The 22,439-nt window shown below is 40.1% G+C and overlaps 1 protein-coding gene across 9 annotated transcripts; it reads right to left on the reverse strand.

Moving 5' to 3' along the window:
* Positions 1-12,884: 12,884 nt before the first annotated feature.
* Positions 12,885-19,862, reverse strand: LOC107783352 (leucine-rich repeat receptor protein kinase MSP1-like). Of its 9 annotated transcripts, XM_075256852.1 has the most exons (4): positions 19,572-19,862; positions 19,126-19,188; positions 17,251-17,302; positions 12,885-16,985 (listed from the first exon to the last, which is right to left on the reverse strand). In XM_075256852.1, the coding sequence occupies exon 4, from the start codon at positions 16,934-16,936 to the stop codon at positions 13,121-13,123; it is 3,816 nt and encodes a 1,271-aa protein (XP_075112953.1). In that variant the 5' UTR covers positions 16,937-16,985; positions 17,251-17,302; positions 19,126-19,188; positions 19,572-19,862; the 3' UTR covers positions 12,885-13,120. The 9 variants fall into 9 exon arrangements, with proteins under 9 accessions (XP_075112953.1, XP_016459809.2, XP_075112957.1 ...); XM_016604323.2 differs by lacking the exon at positions 19,126-19,188; XM_075256856.1 differs by lacking the exon at positions 17,251-17,302.
* Between the last annotated feature and the right edge of the window lie 2,577 nt (positions 19,863-22,439).

Consider the following 22,439-nt stretch of genomic DNA (forward strand, 5'->3'; position numbering starts at 1 on the left):
GGTGGCACTTAATTTATATAGTATCTTTTTCGTACAAGATATATAGATACATTTTCAAAATTTGAGCCGAAGCGTGCGGGTGCCTTATCACCCCTATCTCTCCAGGTAGATCCGCCCCGAGTTAAAGTATTTACTAAATAATAGATTTCGAATTCAGTAAACAAATGCTATATAATAAAATATCGAACTTGAACTCATAATTTTCGAATCTTGAATCCTTATGTGACACAAATCTTATGACATACTTGAACTACAAGTTTTAAACGTTTTATATATAAATATACAAATGTTATGACATAGTTAAAAGTCAGCGATTATTTCTTAAACTTTGTATCCACCAAAATTATGTCGTAGAAGTTGAAATGACATGCACGAGTATGTGTAGCAATCCAACATGGCATAAAATGGGACTTGAGAATCGTTAAGATCCAAATGTGCCTTTTGGAACTATTAAATGACGTTCTTCAAATTCAAAGTAAGGTTGATAATAACACAGCAAAAGTAGAAGGTTGCTCCCAATTCAAAAGAATAGTCTCTTCACAACTATACGAAACTAGAGACACAATTGATAAAAGAAGGCAGATTATGATGTTCAGAAAAGTTATTCTTGAAGGAAATAATATGAATTCCAAAATATATTCTATATAGAGAGACTTTCCATTTGTTCTTGATTCAAGCATTAATTTTTGATGACAAGGATTTTGATATCAATGGTAGGAAAAGCTGTGTGCTAGCTTCACCAGTTTTTGACAGCAAAAATAAGACTTAAAGAGAAAGCATAACGGCAAGGATAGATATGCGTGCGACTTATAAATCGCAATTTACGAATACAACTTATAAATAGCAATTGGTGATGTGTCTAAAAAATGGCTATTGTGCATGGACTTAAAAACCGCAATTGGTGATTGCAACTTATAAATCACAACAGTGAGTGCGACTTATTAAATTGATGAATGCGACTTATAAATCGCAATGGCTGAATGCGTCTTATACCATGTGTATACGGCAAAATCGGAGGGTCCAATCTTCCGTCGTCACGATGACTCGTGAGCACATCTCGAGAGCTCGAGGCTATGGTCGAGGCTGACCACCGAAGGGCTATCGGCACTTAACCTCGAGGCAATACTACTCAGCGGTTATGATGGGGAGTTCCCAAGGCGCGTAAATATGGCTGACAAAGCCTAGTGGACTAGTCCAAAAGCGAATCAAGACATTAAATGGTTGTACCAGCCCATATCTTTTCAATCAATGCACTTGTACTATATTGGGATTCCCTCTCATATATAAAGGGGATCCTTGTCATTTTGTAGACATCTGTTGCTCAATACTAAATACACAAGAACATTCTCTCTGCTCTCTAATACATTCTCTTGATTTCGTTACTTCATTTATTACTTCTATTTATTGTGTTCTATTTATTGTTCTTCATTTATTATTTATCATTGATCATAAAGAGCCATCAGCATAGCTCTCATAACTGTTATCTCCCTCTCGACTGCTCCAAATCGGCCATCCAGCTCGACCCCGAGGTCTTATAAATGACAGCTCGAGACCCCCGATCTCCAATCATTTGGTTCGATTATCATACCGTTTCTAAGCTATAATCTTGATTCCTAACGTTTTACTTAGCATCCATTGGTTTACAACTAGCATAAAAATAGATCACGTACTTTTAGAACTTCATAATCAAATTTAATTATTATTACCATTTTCACGGTAAACAGTTTAGCGCCTACCGTGGAGCTAAAAATAATAGTGATTATTTTCTTGTTGGTTTCACTATATAACGCAAGTTATCCTTCATGCTTTGTCTTGTCCAAGATCTTCGATTTCAGGTCAAAATGTCTAACTCAGTAAATGGAGGTGAAAACAACAATCTTGAGGACCACGGAGAGAACGGTGTGAATGTTCCAGGTGTTTGCGTACCACCACGAAACCCTAGAAATGCACCAGAACCAATTCCCGTGGGCGCGGTCTCACGCGATGCCCAACACATCAATATAAGCTCCCACACCAACAGGAGCATACATCAAGTAGAGCAACAAGAAGTCCAAAAAACCCCGACTAGGGAAGAATGGGAGGTTAGTCTTCACATTATTTTTGAAATGTTACAGGCACAACAGCTAGCGATTGCTAAGCTGCAAAGTCACCAGAAAACTCCCAGCACAGTAGCACCGGGGACGACCCCCCTCCCAGCCGAGCAGGTACCAAAGAGATCAAATAATAACGGAAGGCAACCGACCCCTCCATCATAAAGATGCTCGAGGACCTCACCAAGAGGATCGAGTTGGGCGAGAAAAAGATAGAAGCCAACGATAAGAATGTAGAAACCTACAACTCTAGGGTCGACCAAATCCCGGGCGCACCCCCATCCTGAAGGGTGTAGATTCGAAGATGTTTGTACAAAAGCCAATCCCGCAGGAAGCTGCTCCGAAACCCATTCCAAAGAAGTTTAGAATGCCCGACCTTCCGAAGTATAACAGAACCTCGGACCCCAACGAGCATGTCACTGATTACACCTGTGCGGTGAAAGGTAACGGCCTGAGGGACGATGAGATCGAGTCCGTCCTACTGAAAAAGTTCGGGGAAACACTCTCGAAAGGGTCCATGATGTGGTATCACAACCTAGCTCCTAACTCTATAGACTCATTTGCCATGCTGGCAGATTCTTTCATAAAAGCACATGTCGGGGCCATCAAGGTGGCCACAAGGAAATCTGGCGTCTTCAAAATCAAGCAAAGGGAGAACGAGATGATGCGAGAGTTCGTGTCTCGCTTTCAAATAGAACGAATAGAACTACCGCCAGTATCCAATGACTGGGCAGTACAGGCCTTCATCCAAGGTTTGAATTAACGAAGCTCGGTGGCTTCGAAACAACTAAAGCAAAATCTGGTTGAATATCCTGTTGTGACCTGGTCTGATGTCCACAACCGATATCAGCCGAAGATCAGGGTCGAAGACGACCAACTAGGAGCCTCCTCGGGCTCGGTATATCCTAGAAGGCTTCCGACAAAGGAGCCAAAGCCAAACAAGGAAAGATACCAACCATACACTAAAGATAGAAAAAACTCCCCAAGACGCAACATACCTCGCAACGATCGAAGGATGGACCAAGGCCAGAATCCTTGGGGACCTGTCAGCAGAGCTGGTTTCTATAGGTACACAGGGCCGATGGAGGCACCTTTCTTGTTGGAATACAACTTCAAAGTCGACGTATCAGGCATCGTGTTCAGCATCAGTAAAATCAGGGACGCCAGGTGGCCTAGGCCTGTGCAATCAGATCCTTCGCAAAGAAATCATAACTTAGTGTGTGTATTTCACAACACGCACAGCCATAGGACCGATGATTGCCACCAGCTCCAAGAAGAAGTAGCCCGGATACTCGACAAAGGTCACCTCCAAGAATTCCTCAGCAACCTGGCTAAAAATCAGTTCCGAGAAAGAGAGGTACCAAGAAGAACGAAACAAATGAGCCACAACATGTCATCCACATGATCTTGGGAGGCATCGATGCCCCGCAGGAGCCCATGATGAGAAGAACAAAAATATCCATCACCCGAGAAAAGCGAACTCGGGGTTACATACCCGAGGATGCTCTCACATTCAGCGACGAGGACATCGAGATCTTGTCTCATCCTCACAACTACGAGCTGGTAATCTCTTTCCTTGTGAATACATCTCAAATTAAACATGTACTTGTAGATCCAGGTAGCTCGACCAACATTATTAGGTCGAGGGTGGTAGAGTAGCTCGGACTGCTTGACCAAATTGTGCCTGCCTCTTGAGTCCTCAACGGATTCAACATGGCAAGCAAAATAACGAAAGGGGAAATCACCCTCCCAGTCAACGTGGTCGGCACAATCCAAAATGCGAAATTCCACATCATCGAAGGTGACATGAGGTACAACGCCTTACTCGGAAGGCCGTGGATACACTGCATGAGAGTAGTACCATCCACCCTTCATAAAATGATGAAATTCCCGACAAAGGATGGGATTAAAATCGTCTACAGGGAACAACATGCGGCAAGAGAAATGCACGATATAACGCCGACACCAGTACCTCGACCCTCGAAGGAGCCAAAGGATAATCAAACAATAATATAGAGACAGCGAACTACATCTTCGGCTAAGCCCGACCAAACGAAGCATAGGACCGTACCGCATCCTCACAACAAGCGACTGAAACATATCAGGGCTCGAAACACCGCCAGCACTAAGGTATAGCCGTCTCCTTTTTTCTTTCAATTACATTCTACGCTAACCTGAGTGCAGGTATCTGATCGAAACAGCCAAAGTACTTTCTAACTCGAAGGCCTTAAGTTCTGAAAAGTATGTGTTGCACTCTTTTCCTTCGATCGAGTTTTATCCCAAGAAGGGTTTTACCGGCAAGGTTTTTAACGAGGCAACATCTATATGATACCTAAGAAAACCTCAACAAAGTATTCAAGGCTTCCTTTCAATCAACCTCGAATACTGGGGGACATCCCTCCGGAGGATCACCTCCTCAGAGAAGCCAAGATGTGCTGAACATGATCTCGATAGGAAGATAATATACCGGGCCAAACGGTCGAACGAGTCGTGCCCGCATAGAATAATTGGCCCTTAACAGCAAAAACATGTATACTTATGCCAAGTAATCAAATAATACTTTCCAAATCATTTCGCGTTTCAAAGAAGTTCAACATTTTTATAAAACGGTTCCTAAGCCAAAAAACGTCCCCGACATTCGGGGACTGGCGTCAACAATTCAAAGCCTGAATGACCTCCGGGTAGGAGTTCCAAACTTATAATCCCTCAATGAAGCAACATCAAAGTCACAAAATGGCTCCAAAGTCGAAAGCGTCCCGAACACTCGGGGACTGGCGTCAAGATCTCAAAAATCGCTTGACCTCTGGGTCAAAAACTCCGAAATCGTAAGCCCTCAGTGAGGCAATACCAAGTTTACAAGTAACAGCTCCCGAGCCAAGGTACCCTCGATGACTCGGGGACTGCCGCCAATCACCACTTATCAAAAACCCGAGGCCATAAGACCCCAAGCGGGCAGACTCGGTCTCGTAAGACCTGTATAAGGCAACAACAATATCGGTAAGACATCAAGCAAGGCATGAGTTGTACTTGTACCAAGTGACAATATCTATAAGACCTCAAGCAAGGCATGAACCATATTTGTACTAAGTATCCAAAACTATAAGACCTCGAAGGCATGTAAAACTCATAAGACCTTACTAAAGGCATAAACTCGATCTCAAAGTTAAGGCTATATATTGAACTTGTAAGACCCCTAAAAGTCATACCCTCAATATAGACGCTGAAACTACTTCACTCGGGACTGAAAGGCTCCGGCCAAACACAAATGACTACAGTCACAAGGCTGTACCAGCCAAGCTAACGCGACTCGGGGATGCCCGACCGTTGCTACAAAATCACAGGCCTTCAATTACTTCGAATATACTTCGAAAAGAAACGGTTAAACAGGCTACCCTTGACATAGGCAAAAGAGCTTCGACCATGTCAGCTCCAAATTACAGGCTTCGAGATACTCAGCCTCCAAGCCAAACATCCCGAGGTGCTCGAACATCGCCATATAACGACTCATAATCGCCGTTTTTATCAAACCGTCGAAGAGTCAGGCAAACACAATCTCAAAAAATCCTTAACGAGGGAAAAATAAAGCATATATTAGAGGTCGTACCGACCCAAAGCGTAAGAACCATTGATGCCAGCTCACATTAAAGGTTGCATCAACCCAAAAGCGTAAGATCCACTGTTGTCAGCTCATATTAAAGGTCGCATCGACCCAAAAGTGTAAGAGCCACTGTCTCTAGCCCACACAAAAGGTCGTACCGACCCAATGCGTAAGAGCCTAAGGGCCAGCTTGAAATTCAAAAACTTGAGGGTCGAATGAGCTCGATTGATACCCTCGGAGATTGAACCCAAAATAGTTGACTAAACATGCCTAAGAGCACAAGTAAAAGAGCTCGAACACCGACTTATACTAAAAGGCCGTATCGACCGAGCGCGTAAGAGCCTATGGGCTAACCTAATTTGCCCCAGGGCCATACTATGAATCTAAGGATTCTTTTCAAATCAAAGACCAGTTCTTCTGGCTAAAATCAAGGCAAAAGAAATGCAGGAGGAATAAAACCACGAGGTTTCCTTTTATACATATATGCAAGAAAATACAAGCTCCATTTACAAACGTAGTTTGAAAGTACTATATACAGAATCAGAAAATGAAATTTACGTCCCCTTGGGGACTATGGCCCGTCGGCCTCATCCTCGCTATCTTCGGCGTCGGACAGAAGTAACTTAGCACCACGTTCGTCCACCCTGTCTACTTCACCTCTTCCGAGAGGTCAAATCCCTTAGCATGGATCTCCTCGAGGGTTTTCCTTAGAGACTTACACCGAGCATATTCCTTGCTCCTATCCTCGCGGTCAACATTCCTTCTCAACTCAACTTGAGCATCGGGAGCGTCCTTCAAATAAACTGCCACTTTCTGGTCAGCCTTAGTTCGGCTCATTACGGCTTCAGCCCAGGCACCCATAACCTCGGCTTTTATCTTCAAAAGCTTAGACTCGAGCTTCGTAATCATATATGTTCGAACCAAGCTATTATCACGAGCTAAGCGAAGTTGGACCTCAAAGGCGGAGGCTTTAGCCAGAGCACCCTTCCCTGCTGAAGCCTGAACGTCCGCCTAAGCCTTTAACTCATCATACTCGCATTTGGCTAGGCCAGCTTCGTTCCGAAGGCACTCTAGGTCTTCCGTCTTTTTCTACAACTGAAATAAACAAAACATTAGCCTCAGTAGCTAGAAGAAGGAACTCACACTCACTCGGAACAAAAACTACCTGCTCCTTCAGGCAGCTCTCAAAATTCAAGCTTTGACTCACCTCATACCATAAGCGTGACAACTCGACTTCCCTTTCGTCGCAAAGGAGCCTAAGGTATTTCTCCCTATCCAAAGCTTTCCGCAGCTTGACCTCATGGCGAAGCAGCTCGAACTTAAGCTTGTCAAAGGCCTGCAAAAGAAAACGCAATAAGAAAGGGAAGGCGCGAAGCTCAAAAGGCCTATGCCAAAACTCACCGTAGAGTGAAGCCGCTGAGCTTCCTTGAAGGTCAAGCGCACATCTGCTAATCTAACTCCCTTAGCCCCGAAAGAGCCGACCCCGATCGGGACACGGTCGCTCGGTGTATACGACCCTGGGTTTCGAGTATCCCTCGAAGTACCTTCGATGGGAAAAAGAATCGACGACAGATAACCCTCATGCCTCGAAGTACCTTCGACGGAAAAAGAAGATGGCAGCGGAGGAGAAACCTCCTTTCTAATACTAGAAATCACGGGCGCATCAGGCTTAGTCAATGCTTCCTCTCCGAGCCCCCAGTTTGGTTCACCTTGCTTTGAGTATCGTTGCCCTGCAAAGGCATTTCTTGCTTATTGTTCTCATTATTGAGCCCAGAAGCTGGCAATCCTTCTCCTTCTCTGAGAGGGCACAACCTCGCCTCAAAAGACTCCCCGATGCCTACAATAATAGGTTTAGTATGCACAAAGAGAAAGTGTCTTTCCAAAATAAAAAGGGAGGGAACAAATCGCACAGCACGTGCCGTGATGTTTTGCTTCCCACCTGCCCTTAAACAAAGCTCGCCACTTACGCTCATCATAAGTCGAGTGGGTCGCCAACTCTCGAGCCCAATCCAGCAGATCAGGGACCTCGCACGACATCCATGAAATTGCTGCAAAAGAGGAAAGGAAGGTGTATTTACGGAACACACCTTCACCATAATTAAAAAACTATGAAGGCATGAGTGTATCACTTACGTGTATAATTCCATTCCTTAGGGAATGGCATAAACTCCACGGGGATAATATCAACAGTCCGTACTCGGACGAATGGGCCTATCCACTCCCGATCTCCCTCTTCTTCATCATCAACAACGAAAGGTATGGTCGACTGGCATCGTAAGGTTAGCAGAACTCGATGGTGAAAAGGCCGGTACAGCCTGATAAGATGACTGAGCGTGAATTCAAGCCCTGCCTTCTCCGTAAAGAACCTCATCATCAGTACTATCCACCAAAATGACGGGTGAATCTGCACCAAGGTAACCTGATACTTTCGACAGAAGTCAAGCACAACCCTATCAAGGGGGGCCAGTGTAAAAGGATATGTGTACACATTCAAAAAACCCTCGGCACGGTCCGTGATGCTCTCTTCCGGGAAAGGTATTTGCAGTACTACCTTTTACCCTATCCATAGTCTTTCCTTACCAACTCAAGGTGTTCCTCTCCTATCAAAGAAGTAAACTTCAAGGTATGCTCCCATTGACCCTGAGCATCGGGAGACCTTTCTAACGAAAAGTTCCCTTTCAAAGCAAAATGCCCAGAGGCAGGCCCGCCTGGAATCAGCGGCGCTCCGTCAACAAGGCAAAAATCGGAGGCGGAACTCTCTCCTCCTTGCCGAACAGATCCTGATGTAGCAATCATGACTGTGGTAAAACTAGAGAATTGGAACAAGAATTTGAGCAAGAGCGTCAATACTAAAATGATGGAGGAACTAACGCAAGAAAAGAGGATAACTACTCGGAATGGCTGAATCTTCAAAAGGGTGAAGACGGCCCTATATATGGAAAAATCGGCGACGCTCCGCCTTCCTTAATGGCCGATTAAAAATACTGGCCAAACTTTAATCACTTTGGGAAAATGTGTCGGGGGGATTGCCTCGATCATTTTGTAATCATGTCATACACTCGACGCCTCCATATGACATTTTGGGGTCGGAAACCCCCGCATTGACCAAGCCTCGAGATGGTACCCGATCTCGAGGACCTTTATCAAAAAGAAAATAGGCTCCAAAAAGCCATTAATATCATTACAAGCCTCGAGATGGTACCTGATCTCGAGGACCTCCATCAAAAAGAAGATAGGCTCCAAAAAGCCATTAATATCATTACAAGTCCTGAGATGGTACCCGATCTCGAAGACCTCCATAAAAAGAAGATAGGCTCCAAGAAGCCATTAATATCACTACAAGTCCTGAGATGGTATCCGATCTCGAGGACCTCCACCAAAAGAAGATAGGCTCCAGAAAGTCATTTCCATCGTTGCAAGTCCCGAGATGGTACCCGATCTCGAGGACCTCTCTTAAGAAGAAATTAAGCTCTAAAAGGAGTCGCTCATATATAAGCTTAACCTCCTGAGATGGTACCCGATCTCGAGGACCTCCACTAAAAGAAGATAAGCTCCAAGAAGCCATTAATATCACCACAAGTTCTGAGATGGTACTCGATCTCGAGGACCTCCACCAAAAGAAGATAGGCTCCAGAAAGCCATTGCCATCATTGCAAGTCATGAGATGGTACCCGATCTCGATGACCTCTCTTAAGAAGAAATTAAGCTCTAAAAGGAGCCGCTCATATATAAGCTTAACCTCGTGGTGGGCCCCTACTTCGAGAATTTCAGCTATTGCGAGTACGGTTCGTCTACCCGATTCTCCGGACCTCGAACTACCTAAGCTCGAGTCAACTCCCGCTCAAAAACTACCGATAAAGCCTTAGGGCTATCTTTCATCTTCAGATCAAGCTATCTCTACTTTCAGACACCCGAGAAAACTCACCCTCGAGAGGGATCGCGGGGTTTAAAGAATTAAGTTTCATCCCGAAAGTTTGAAGTCTTACTCTTATTCAACTCGAAGTCAGGGGTCCCGATGATCCAAGTTTATCGATCCAACCCAGGCTCGATCTAAGGGACGACAAAAGATTCCATAGGGTATCGAGTTAATCAGTCAAGAGCCGGAGAAATACTTGCACTCGAGCTCGACATTCGCACCGATCGGTGGAGTCACGCATTCAGATGTTTCACAAACGAAGATACAAGGAAATATAGCATAAATCAGAAACAGATTAAAAAGACATTTTTATATTTATAAGCACATGATTACAAAAGCCCACGGAGGGTCTTTACATATGATTGCAAAAGCCCATGAGGGGTACTTACACAAAAACAAAAAAGCAAATAGGTACATATGTGATAAAAGCCTAGTCTATTCTCGGAGGTGCATCCTCGACAGCGGTGTCTTCGAGCACCATCTCCTCGGGGCCCATCTCAATCTTCCAGAATGGCATATTCAAGGGAGAAGATGAAGACGAGGAAAGTGTTGCGGAAGAAGCAGAAAAAATATGAAGAAAAAGTCATAGCCCGCCAAAGAGAAAAAGCTTTTACCAGGCCGAGGAAACCACGACCCGATAGAAGATTTGACGAGCGTCGGCCTTACCTGCACAACCACTTTGAGTCCACTTCTTGGAACATTGTGTCGTGCAAGTTAGCAGTCGGTAGTGCCACTTCACCCCACAGAAAGCAAAAGGGATGAAGTGCCACACCAGGCCGGAGTAGGGAGGTAAGCAGCGGTGTATAGTCTGAACACCTTCCTGAGCAGCGGTGTAGAATCCAAATATCTTCCTGAGTAGGAAGAAATCGGCCTCCCTATCTCATCGCCTCGAGCCAATGACGACAGCAACAACAACAACAACAATAATAACAACAACAACAACAACAACAACGACAACGACAAGACAATGTAATCTCTCTCGGCAAGGGAAAGCCCCGGAAAAAGGTCATGGCATGGCTGATGAGAACGCCGCCATATAACCTTAAGGTCGCGGGCCTCAAACATGGTGGACAACAATGGATAAGGGTGAAGAGAAGAAAGGGGTGAAAGGATATTGGAGGAAACTTGAATGGAAAGTTGGTTCCAAGAGGCTCCATTTATAGAGGGTGACGGCGTAACCGACAACGTCATCAATGCCTTTGAAAGACGTATCGGAAGGCGCAATCAATGCGTTTTTGGAAACTAAATCGGCGCCGATATTATTGCTTTAGAGAATGAGAATCGGCAGTACATTGAATGACGCTGATAAGATGAGTCAGTGGGACGCCTCAGTTATTACAAAGGCTTATGTCACAAGTATGACATTATCGCGGGAAGTTCGAAGAGATAGGTATCAAAGTTGTTTCTCATCATTCCACTCTAAGAAATGCGGGGACTATCTGTATACGACGAAATCGGAGGGTTCAATCTTCCGTTGTCACGATGGCTCGTGAGCACATCTCGAGAGCTCGAGGCTATGGTCGAGGCTGACCACCGAAGGGCTATCGGTACTCAACCTCGAGGCAATACAACTCAGCGGTTATGATGGGGAGTTCCCAAGGCACGTAAATAGGGCTGATAAAGCCTAGTGGACTACTCCAAAAGCGAATCAAGACATTAAATGGTTGTGCCGGCCCATATCTTTTTAATTAATGCACTTGTACTATATTGGGATTCCCTCTCATATATAAAGGGGATCCTTGTCATTTTGTAGACATCTGTTGCTCAATACTAAATACACTAGAACATTTTCTCTGCTCTCTAACACATTCTCTTGATTTCATTACTTCATTTATTACTTCTATTTATTGTGTTCTATTTATTGTTCTTCATTTATTGCTTATCATTGATCATAAAAAGCCATCATCATAGCTCTCAAAATTTTTATCTCCTTCTCGACTGCCCCAAGTCGGCCATCCAGCTCGACCCCGAGGCCTTATAAACGACAGCTCGAGACCCCGATCTCCAATCGTTTGATTCGATTATCATACTATCTCTAAGCTATAACCTTGATTCCTAATGTTGTACTTAGCATCCATTGCTTTACAACTAGCATAAAAATAGATCACGTATTTTTAGAACCTCATAATTAAATTTAATTGTTGTTATCATTTTCACAGTAAACACAATGTAAGAATGCGACTTATAAAATGCAATCACTGAATGTGACTTATATATAAATTGCAATATGTGAATGCGCCTTGACTCGCAGTTGCTGAAGCGACTAGCAATACGCGAATGTAATCACAGCATCGTTATAATCGCAATTCGCAAAGGAGGAATGCGATCTATAATCGCATTTTTGTATTCTTTATTTCCATTAGCAAGCTTGACTAGAAATTCGACGATTCTTATAGTACTAACGAATCTACTCATATTCCCAACTTTTCCAATCCTTTGGCTTGGTAGGCAAAGAGTGAAATCTCAAGGGACATTTTTAATATTCAAAATGGTGAAAAAAGAAAGTAAGGTCAATGAGATTGGTATACTTCTAATTCTACTTGCACATACTTTTCTAATAACTTGTTTGGATGGTTGTTACCTATTGTATCGTGTTGTATTGTTATTTTAAATATAATATTTGTTTTGATTATTGCTTAAATTTTATTGTATCGTATCACTAAATTCATCGTTACATAACAACGGAAAGTGCTAACGACCAATTTGGTGTGGCTGCGTCGTTATCTTATCTTTTTCTCTCATCCTGCCCTTTACTATTATTAAATAATCCTATTTTATCGTTTACCCTACCTTTTCATATAATAATTCTACCATATATATATATGGTAACAATGTAAGTTTATTTTTCACATTGTGGTATGTGACATTATGAAATAACGGCAAACGATACATCTATCTAAATATTATATTTATCAAACGATACAGTACAAGATAATACAATATGGTATATTATGAAACGATACGTCGATGTGTAATGATTATCCAAACAAGCTGCAAGTATTGTCATTTTTCATTCATAATTCAAATCATAGCTTCAATTCTTTGTCTGCTTAAAAGGGAAAGAAAAGGGCACTATTTAGTTTATGTTAACTATAAAAGTTAGTGTTGTTAGTCTCCTTTCTATCATTTCTCCATCCAAAACTATCCTTTCAACATCTCATTAATAGATGAATAGATGGGTGTTTTTGTATAGCCTTAAAAAAACACTTCATGAGGCTATAACTGTATGAAGAAAAACTAATTCCTCCCCTGTGAAAGCTTATGAAATACAAGTCACATACATATAATTCTATATCTCAGTTTAAGGGAACAACAGAGTCTTTTTTCAACTTTTGATTAAGCATAACACTATATATCTCTACTAACTTACATCAGACTTCTATGAACTCATAAAACTAGTTTCCATTATACAATAGATAGCTGCATAATATAAAGAACCTTGATCCTATTAATTAGACCATTCATTACCCTTTCTTGAACCTGTAATCTAATCATGTTAATGTGGTTGAGATTCAATCACCCTCCACAGGAACCATTGCTTTTGGCCTCCTTCAACAGCTTCACTACTTCAAGCATTGTTGGTCGCTTCCATGGCTCATCGTTGGTGCATAACCTTGCAATGGAAAGAACGCACAGCATTTGATCCTTCCATAATCCTGAACCAGCAAAAAATGGATCCAATGTTTCAATCTCCCTGCCATTTGTGACCATCCACCTCACCCAGCCAACAAGATTGCCTCCCTCAACATCAGCCTGACCTGTCGGTGCCCTTCCTGTCACCAATTCCAACATCACCACTCCAAAGCTATATATGTCACCTTTGGTTGTAGCCATCATGGTCTGTCCATACTCGGGTGGAATGTATCCGAATGTGCCAGCAAGGATTGTGCTAACATGGCTCTCACATGCACTAATGATCCGAGCCAGGCCAAAGTCCGATACTCGTGGTTCAAAATTCCTGTCCAAGAGTATATTGCTTGACTTGATGTCTCTGTGAATGATGTGTGGAACAAAACCATGGTGTAGAAATGCAAGTCCGCGAGCTGACCCTAGACAGATCTTGAAACGAGTCGGCCAATCAAGCGCCTCTACTGCATCTGCTTGGTTTCTCAACCAGAAATCAAGACTTCCATTCTCCATGTATTCGTATATCAAGAACCTCTCATCAGCAAAGATACAGTAGCCAAGCAATGGCACCAGATTTTCATGCTTTACTTTCCCGATTGTTTCCATTTCAGCAAAGAACTCGCGATCACCATGCACGTGACCTCCATTCAACCTCTTGACAGCGATAGTCCGGCCTTCAGGGAGTTTGGCTCTGTATACAGTACCAAAGCCACCATCACCAATGATGTAACTCTTGCTGAAATTCTCAGTGGCTGAGAGAATAGCTGTAGGGTTGATCCGTAACAAAGACTGCTCAAACGTTGCAATGTTGATACTCAAAGGCTCCTTTGGCTTCTTAATCAAAAGCTCATCAGTAGATGTGGGGTCACTTGTCTTCCCTAGTTTACCTTTACCTCTGTCAAGAATTACAGCTTCTTGTCTCAGCATTCTCCATCTGAGAACTCCGATGAGCACCACAAGTGAAACGAACAATGCACCAAAGGCGAGAGCCAAGACAGATGCATGACTTAGAAGTGGTGAAGGTGCATAGTTTTCTTCCCTGGAAGGTAAAACAGGTTCACTTGGTATGCATTTTGTAGCTTTAGTGCAAGCATCAGGTGCTAGGCCAGTGAATTTGTTGCCGGAGAAATTGGTAAAAACAAGGCCTTCTAGATCACAAATACTACAAGGAAAGGACTTTTGAAAACTGTTGCTGGATAAATCAATATATGTGAGGGAAGAAAGAGCTGAAAGTGATGGCGGCAAGTTGCCCGTAATTGAGTTGCTATGGAGATCTAGTATGGAAAGGGAAGTCATATTAGAGAGGGAATCATCAAGGGCGCCGGAGAGTTGGTTGTTGCTAGCATTCAGGACCAACAAAGAGCTAGAGGATCTAACATCAAAAGACAACGAGCCCGAGAAAGAATTCATGCTGATATCCAAATAGGTCAAACTTTTGACACTAAATACAGAAGGCGGCAATGGACCACTCAACAAGTTATTTGAAAGATCTAGCTTGACTAAACTAGGCATCATTGAGTCAAGATTATCAGGAATAGATCCACTTATCTGGTTATGAGATAGGATGAGACCTTGTAGGCTTGTCATTGAGAACAATTGAGGGAACACTAGACCTGTAAAGTAATTGAAAGATAGATCAAGCAAAGTTAAATTACCAAGCAGAGAAATTTCACGAGGAACGCTCCCAGTGAGCTTATTTCCCTGTAGAAGTAGCTCCGTCACAACTATGCAATCCTTAATTGAGCGTGGGATGGACCCTGCTAATTCATTGTTGGACAAATCAAGCAAGCCGTAATGCTGAGTGAACTCAGAGTCAGGTAAAGGCATGTTTTGGAAACCAGCACAAATCTCCTCAGGTATAGGACCAGTAAACTGATTCTCAGACAGTACCAAATTGTCTAGCAATTTCAACTTAGATATTGATCTGGGAATTTCACCTGAAAGACTGTTTGCACCAAGGTTTAAAGATACTAACTTTCTACATTCAAAAAGCTCCACTGGAATACCTCCACTTAACTTATTACCATGAAGAGAAAGATTGGTCAAATTCTTCAAGTTACCAATGGTACGCGGTATGCTTCCTTCAAACAGATTATTATCAAGTTGCAATCTCTGAAGGGTTGAAGCTTTTGCAATGCTCGCTGGGATTGAACCTTCTAGCATATTGTTGCTGAGTGAGATCCCCATTAAAGTTTTCGACTCCCATAGTTCATTTGGTAGCTTTCCAGAGAACTGGTTTTTCGATAGTTCAAGAGTAATGAGCTGAAGTTCCCCTAGATAAGCAGGCAGTTTGCCCGAGAGGTTGTTTCCAGACAACACCAAATCCGTGAGTCTTGAACAGTTCTTGAAAGTACTTTGGATGTCACCAGTGAAATTGTTATCCGACAACTGCAGAATGGTCAATGACTTGGCACGACATATTTCTGAAGGCAACTCACCAGATAGCTTATTGTCACTGACATCAAGAACTGATAGCAAAGGCAGATTAAGTGGTGGTAGAGGTCCACTTAGAAAATTCTTTGGCACCATTATTGATTCCACTTGAGTCCAGTTGGAAATCCACATAGGCAGTGGACCTGATAAGTGATTCGAATCAAGTACAAGCGATTTAAGTGAATACAAACCAGAAAGTCCATCAGGTAATGCACCAGAAAATGAGTTGAAGGACAAATTTATTATCTTGAGCCTCTTGCAGTTCCCTAGTTTCGAAGGAATCGTTCCAGATAATCCAGCATTCGGAGCAATAAGGTAAACCAGATTTTCTAGCTTTCCAAAGCTTGAGGGAAGCTCTCCATCAAATTCGTTCTGTGCAACGTTCAAGTATGTCAAGTTGCTCAACGCAGAAATTTCTTCAGGAATACTTCCAATGAATTTGCAGTTTTGGAGATCAAGCACCTCGAGCTGCTTCAGATGGCCAATTGTTTCAGGTATATGTCCAGTCAACATGTTTGATGAGAGATCAAGAATTCTAAGCTTCCTTAGGTTTCCAATTTCTGGAAATATCAATCCAGTCAAGTTGTTTTGACGAGTATCGATATATAGAAGCTCCATCAAGTTACCTAGACTGGAAGGTAGACTACCAGAGAAGAAATTTGAGCTGAGGTCAAGAGACTGCAACTTCTCCATGTTTCCAATCTCATCAGGAATATTTCCAGAAAATGAGTTGGCATGAACTGATAATTCCCTGAGCTCCTTTAGTTCATCAATTGTTGATGGTAAGCTACCTGAAAAACCATTATCGTCGAGCACAAGATGCCTCAGGTTTCTCAGGTTAGATATAGTAAGAGGCAGCTCGCCAGTTAACCTGTTGTCGCTCAAGTCTAGTATCTCCAAATTCTCAAGAGTCCAAACATCCGGAGATATATTACCAGTGAAGGCACAATGGCTAAGGTTTAAGTGCTTAAGGGATCTGAATTTTCCAATGTTTCCAGGAAATGGTACATTCAGTGGTGAAACTCCACAGGAAAAATCAATCCGGATAACATGTTCACCTTCACACTTTATGCCAGTCCAATTGCAAGGAGTAGTCTTCGTATCAAACCAAGTGGGAATAACATCCCTTTTCTGGACAAGAGAATTTCGGAGAGCCTTTAGTAACTCCATATCATGGACCAAATAGCTGCCAGTTGTGACTTGTTGTTGTGTAAAGCAGAGAAGGATGATCATTACTACACAAACCTCCCATTTTGAACCTTTGTTTGTCATTCTTGAGCTACTTCAGGACAATATCTGATATCACTCTCAAAGAATCACTCTGCAATGATCCAAAAACAAGATGAAACAAAACCATACAAATAAAAGCAAATGTGCAGCATGATAGGATGACAAAAAGCTACACACAAACATACACATTAACTCATTTTTGTTTAGCAAAGTCATTGATGCTGCTATAAACTTGTCAACTTTGATGTGCTTGGACATGATTTACGTAGAATCTTAAACTGGTACATAAATCAGAGAAAACAAAACTAAATCTCTTCATATACAAAAATGGCAAGACAGAAACTCATTTAACATACCTTTTGACAGTTGAAACTTGAGTTAGAGTGAATACATTCAAGTTAAATGCACCTATAGTAAAGTAAAAACTTGTATAAGCTTCAAATCTATCTTGTCATAATAGAACAAATCATATTGGATATTCTTTTATATTATGAAATGATGTCAAGAATTGAAGAGAAATAAATATCCAAGATCAGTGTATTCTATAGTACCTGGAAAGTACAAACAAAAGGCTTAAAGAAATTAAACATCATGTTAACCATAATATTTATCCATCACCAAAAATTATAGTGCTTCATTTTCTTGTAAAGCTTAAGATTAGCTAATTAATTTGGTTTGAGTACCAAAAATTTTCATTTTTTTGCTTGAATTCCGTGTTGATTCAAACAATATCACATAAATTGGAAGAAGGGAATAATAATACTTTGTACAAACACTAAAACTCTAAGGGGTTGTTTGGTTGGGAAACAAGTTATCCCAAGATTAATTATTACGGGATTAGTTATTTCGAAATTGTTATTCTACCCACCCATATGGATAAAAATACCACTATAAGTTATATCGGCAATTTTATCCCAACCAAATATGTGATAAACTCATCTCAAATTTAATCTCGAGATTAATTATTCTTTTATCCTATTAAAATTATAATTTTTGGGTAGAAGAACTGCATATGAAGCAAGAAAAGGGTCTAAAGTTATTACACGAAAATGAACAGGTTCACAAAAAGACAAGAGTGAAAAATGAGGAATCTCTGCTTGTTCTCTGAGTGTTAAAACTGTGGAGCAAAAGACTATCCATAAAAAAAGCTGATAACTTTATAGTATTAGACAACTAGGCATTGGGCTCAAGAAAGATCTGAACAGCATTTTGATGATATGCATGTTATTCCCTATAAAATAAAAGCCATAAATATTTAAACCTTTCTCACACGCATTTATTTTACTAAAAATAGCAAAAACTGGTAGAACAAGCAAATGGGTTCCAAACAAAAAGAGAGGAAAAAAAAGGACAACATTTATGAATCTGCACGTTATGTGTGATTTAAAATTATTAAAATGGAACTCTTCCTTAACATATCTTAATATCTTTACTTCCAAATTTAAGTGAAGTACTTGTAGTTGATAGAAAATTGCCAAAAATAGCACTTTATTTCAAAAATAAACACAGAGATTTATTCATAACAAGCTCATTTGTATGATGTATACACAAGAATAGTTCTATGAAACAGGTCTAAACAACATGTCTAACCAAACAACAAAAACCCCACTTAACGAAAAAAGAGCTAAGAACTAATAATGGCAATGCAAATAGTTTTTTTTTTTTTGGAAAAAAAAGAACATAAAATCAACAAAAAAGGACACCCAACAACAACAGCAACAACAACCACAACCCAGTGAGTTCCCACAAGTGGGTTCGGAGAGGTAGAGTCTACGCAAACCTTACTCCTACCCAGAGGGCAGAGTAGAGGGACTATTTCGAAAGAACCTCGGCTCAAGAAAAAAAAGACACAACCGTGAACGATAAATGAGCTAAAATTTTAAGAAAGGTAATAAAAATGGAATTCTTGGAAATCAGAAAACTCAAAAAAAAGCTACCTTTAGAGAAAGAAGAAGAAGAAGCTGTTCCGTACACTTAATTTGTGGGTGTTTTTGAAAACTCACAGATTCAAGAAAAAACACACAAATTTAAAAAAGAAGAATATTGAAACTGATCAAGATACAACAAACCCCAGTTAACAAAAAAATGAGCTAACAACATATAGGAATCATGACAATGTGGAAATGAAGTTTTTGAAAGAAACAGCAAAAAAAACGAAAACCCATAAACAAAAATTAGCTAAAAAAGAGGAATGTAAATATGCAGTTCTTGTAAATAAAAAAAAAAACTACCTTTTTCAGACGGAGAAGAGTGATATTCAGTTCCGTACACTTTTATGGGGCTGTTTTTTAAAACTTACAGTCAAGAAAAGCAACAATAAATAAATAAAAACACAACCCCATAAACAAAAAATGAGCTAAAACCTGGAATGTCGTAATAAAAATGCAGTTCTTGGAAATCAAAAAGAACTTTAAAAGAGCTACCTTTTTCAGAAGAACTGAAGAAGATTGATATTCTGTTCCGTACACTTTATGTTTTTTTTTTTTCTTTTCAAAACTCACTCTCTCAACCAAATAGGTATGACAATATGATAATTGAGTTTTTAAGAAACAACATAAAATTTTTAGGTAAACAACATCTCATAAACAAAAAATGAGCTAAAAAATGGGAATGTAGTGATAAAAATGCAGTTCTTGAAAACAAAATAAAAACCCTCAAAAACAAAAAAAACTAGTACCTTTTTCAGAAGGAGAAGAAGAAGTGGGTGTGTATGATGATTGAAGAAGGTTTTTCAGAGTGAAATTCAGTTCCGTACACTTTTATGGGGCTGTTTTTTTTTTTTTTTGTGAAAAATTATTACACTGAAGAAAGAAAAGCAACAAAAGAAAAACTCTGAAAATGAAATCTGTAATATTATGGGTAACAGCTGGGTCAGGATTTTGATTCTTTTGTTCAGTACTGCTACTCATCAATGGGGTGTGTGTGTGTGTGTAGGTGCGAAAGGCGTGAGACTGAAAATATTGTTATTTGCTTTTTGTATTTCGGTTTCACATAATAATAATACATCCAAAAATAGGACTGCTGATAAGGACGGTTACGTTCTGGAGCTGACCTCATCTTAAAACAGAAAGGGATCAGTTTTATTGGTCTTCTTTTTCCACTCTTTTTCTCTCTCACTTGCAGTTATTTTCCTATGCAACAACAACAATACAACAACAATCGAGTATAATCTTACTTAGTGGGATCTGGGGAGGGTAGTGTGTACACAGACCTTACTCATCTCACTTAGTGGGGTCTGGGGAGGGTAGTGTGTACGCAGACCTTACCCCTACCCTGAGGTAGAGAGGCTGTTTCCAAATAGACCCCCGGTAGGCTGTTTCCAAATAAACCCCCGGCATCCTTCCCTCCAAGAACTTCTCACATTGCTCTAGAGAGGCTTTTTCCAAATAGAAACCCGACGTCCTTCCCTCCAAGAACTTCTCACTTTGCTCTTAGGGAGACTCGAACTCACAACCTCTTGGTTGGAAGTGGAGGTTGCTTATCATCATAGCAACCCCTCTTGTCTAGTTATTTTCCTATGCATAGACTTATTATTATTAGTGGTCATTTGGACATAAGAATTGTAAAATTACAGGAAAAAATAAAAATGGTATTTGAAAATTAGAATTGTATTTGAATATAAATACAATTTTGGGTTGTTTTTGAATGTTTGTGAGTAATTTGAAGTGAAATCTTTGAAAACAACTTTTTGGAGTGAAACTTCTAAGATTTTATGGCAAAATATTGATTTCGGAAAAAAATACTCCCTCCGTTTCAATTTATGTGAACTTGTTTGACTGGGCACGGAGTTTAAGAAAAAAATGAAGACTTTTGGAATTTGTGGTCCTAAACAAGTCCAAATGGGGCCCAGAGTATTTGTGTGGTTATAAAAGCTTTTCATTAAGGGTAGAGTTGTAAGTTTAAGCTAAATTGTTACCAAATTTAGAAAGGGTTCATTCTTTTTGGAACGGACCAAAAAAGAAATAGGTTCACATAAACTGGAATAGAGGGAGTAATTTTTTTTTTGATAAAAAGTGAAAAAATGTGTATGGCCAAACGACCCATAATTATTATCATTTGTTTGGGAAGTAGCCAAGTAGGGAGAGGAATGGAAATATACAAGTTTTTTCTTATCTTGTGTGTGGTTTTGCATTAGAAATAAAGTTGGAATTACTTTTCTGTTCACCAAACTTATTACTACTAATATGGTCTAGCAATATTTGGCCAAAGTAGGAAAAAAAAAAGTATTTACGATCAAGGGACGTGGTGGGCGGATAAAACTTCTCTCCCCGTAATTATAGGTCTTGAGATAGAATTAGGGATGGCAATGGAGCGGTGCGTATTTGAAGCTGAGGCAGGGCGGGCTGGGGGAGCTCTAATGCGGGGCAAGTTGGAATATGAAGAATGTTAAGTGGGGCGAGGGCGGGGCGGGACGGGACGGGTCAAAGATTTCAATCTTTTTTGGGTATTCATGAGCTCATTGTTTTTCGTATCTAATGAAGCCAGCCATGTATTATCTCCATTAAACTGATTTTTTAGTTCCTTACACTTTGTCTAATAATATTGTCACATAAGCAGAGGCGGACCTATATTGTGGGTTGAGGGATCACGGGACCCCGTTACTTTCGGTAAAAATATTTTATATATATGTCCATATATATGGGACCCGTTAAATATTTAAGTTGTGCTCCCAAACATAAGAAGGCGGATAGAGAAGTGGTTTCGTTGGTCATTTAAGTTCGCTCCTTGCCTAGATGTCGTGGGTTCGAAACCACTTCTGTCTTTATATATATATATATATATATATATATATATATATATATATATATATATATATACTAGTATCTATAAACGTGCGAATGCGCGGACACTAATCATGTCAAATATTTAAGTTATTTGGATTGTATGTAAATAATCTTAAAATTTACACTTTCTCAGTATATATAGTTAATCATTGGATGTTAAGTACATAAAAAAAATTAATCATTTCTTTTATTTCTTTTTATACCATTCTTGCTGGTATCATTGGATGCTAAAAATAGTCAGGAAGCAAAATAATAACTCATATTTATGGAAAAACAATCAAATGTTGAGACAGTGAATGATTCTTTTGATAAGACTTAACTCTTTTACTACTACTTAAACTCTATTTGGTGTGTTGATATCTCTTAAAAAATATTTCTTTCTTAAAATTTCAGTTTCTAAAATATTATTTTTCAATAATAGTTATTTTTATAATAATGTAATTGAAAATATTATTCTTAATTCAAAACTCATTTTAATTGGCTATCTAAAAATATAAAAAATTCTTTAGCTAGTGAATTTTTTTTACTCCATTTTGATATTTGACATTAACCATATTAAATATCTGAGTTATTTGAATTATATGTAAATAACCTTACCATTTAAACCTTCTAAATAATTATAAATAATCATCACATATTAATTAAGAAATACTACATGAAAAAAAGGCTAACATTTTCTCAATTCTCGTAATGATAATTTTATTTTTGCACTATTCTCATAGGTGTCTTTGAAACCTAAAAATAGTCACAAAGTGAAATAA

Source organism: Nicotiana tabacum, chromosome 7 (genome assembly GCF_000715075.1).
Source record: "Nicotiana tabacum cultivar K326 chromosome 7, ASM71507v2, whole genome shotgun sequence".
Taxonomy (NCBI): Eukaryota; Viridiplantae; Streptophyta; class Magnoliopsida; order Solanales; family Solanaceae; genus Nicotiana; species Nicotiana tabacum.

What these genes read in the sequence shown, in the direction of transcription:
- LOC107783352 (XM_075256853.1), bottom strand. Translation starts at nt 16,936, where the DNA reads ATGACAAACAAAGGTTCAAAATGGGAGGTTTGTGTAGTAATGATCATC.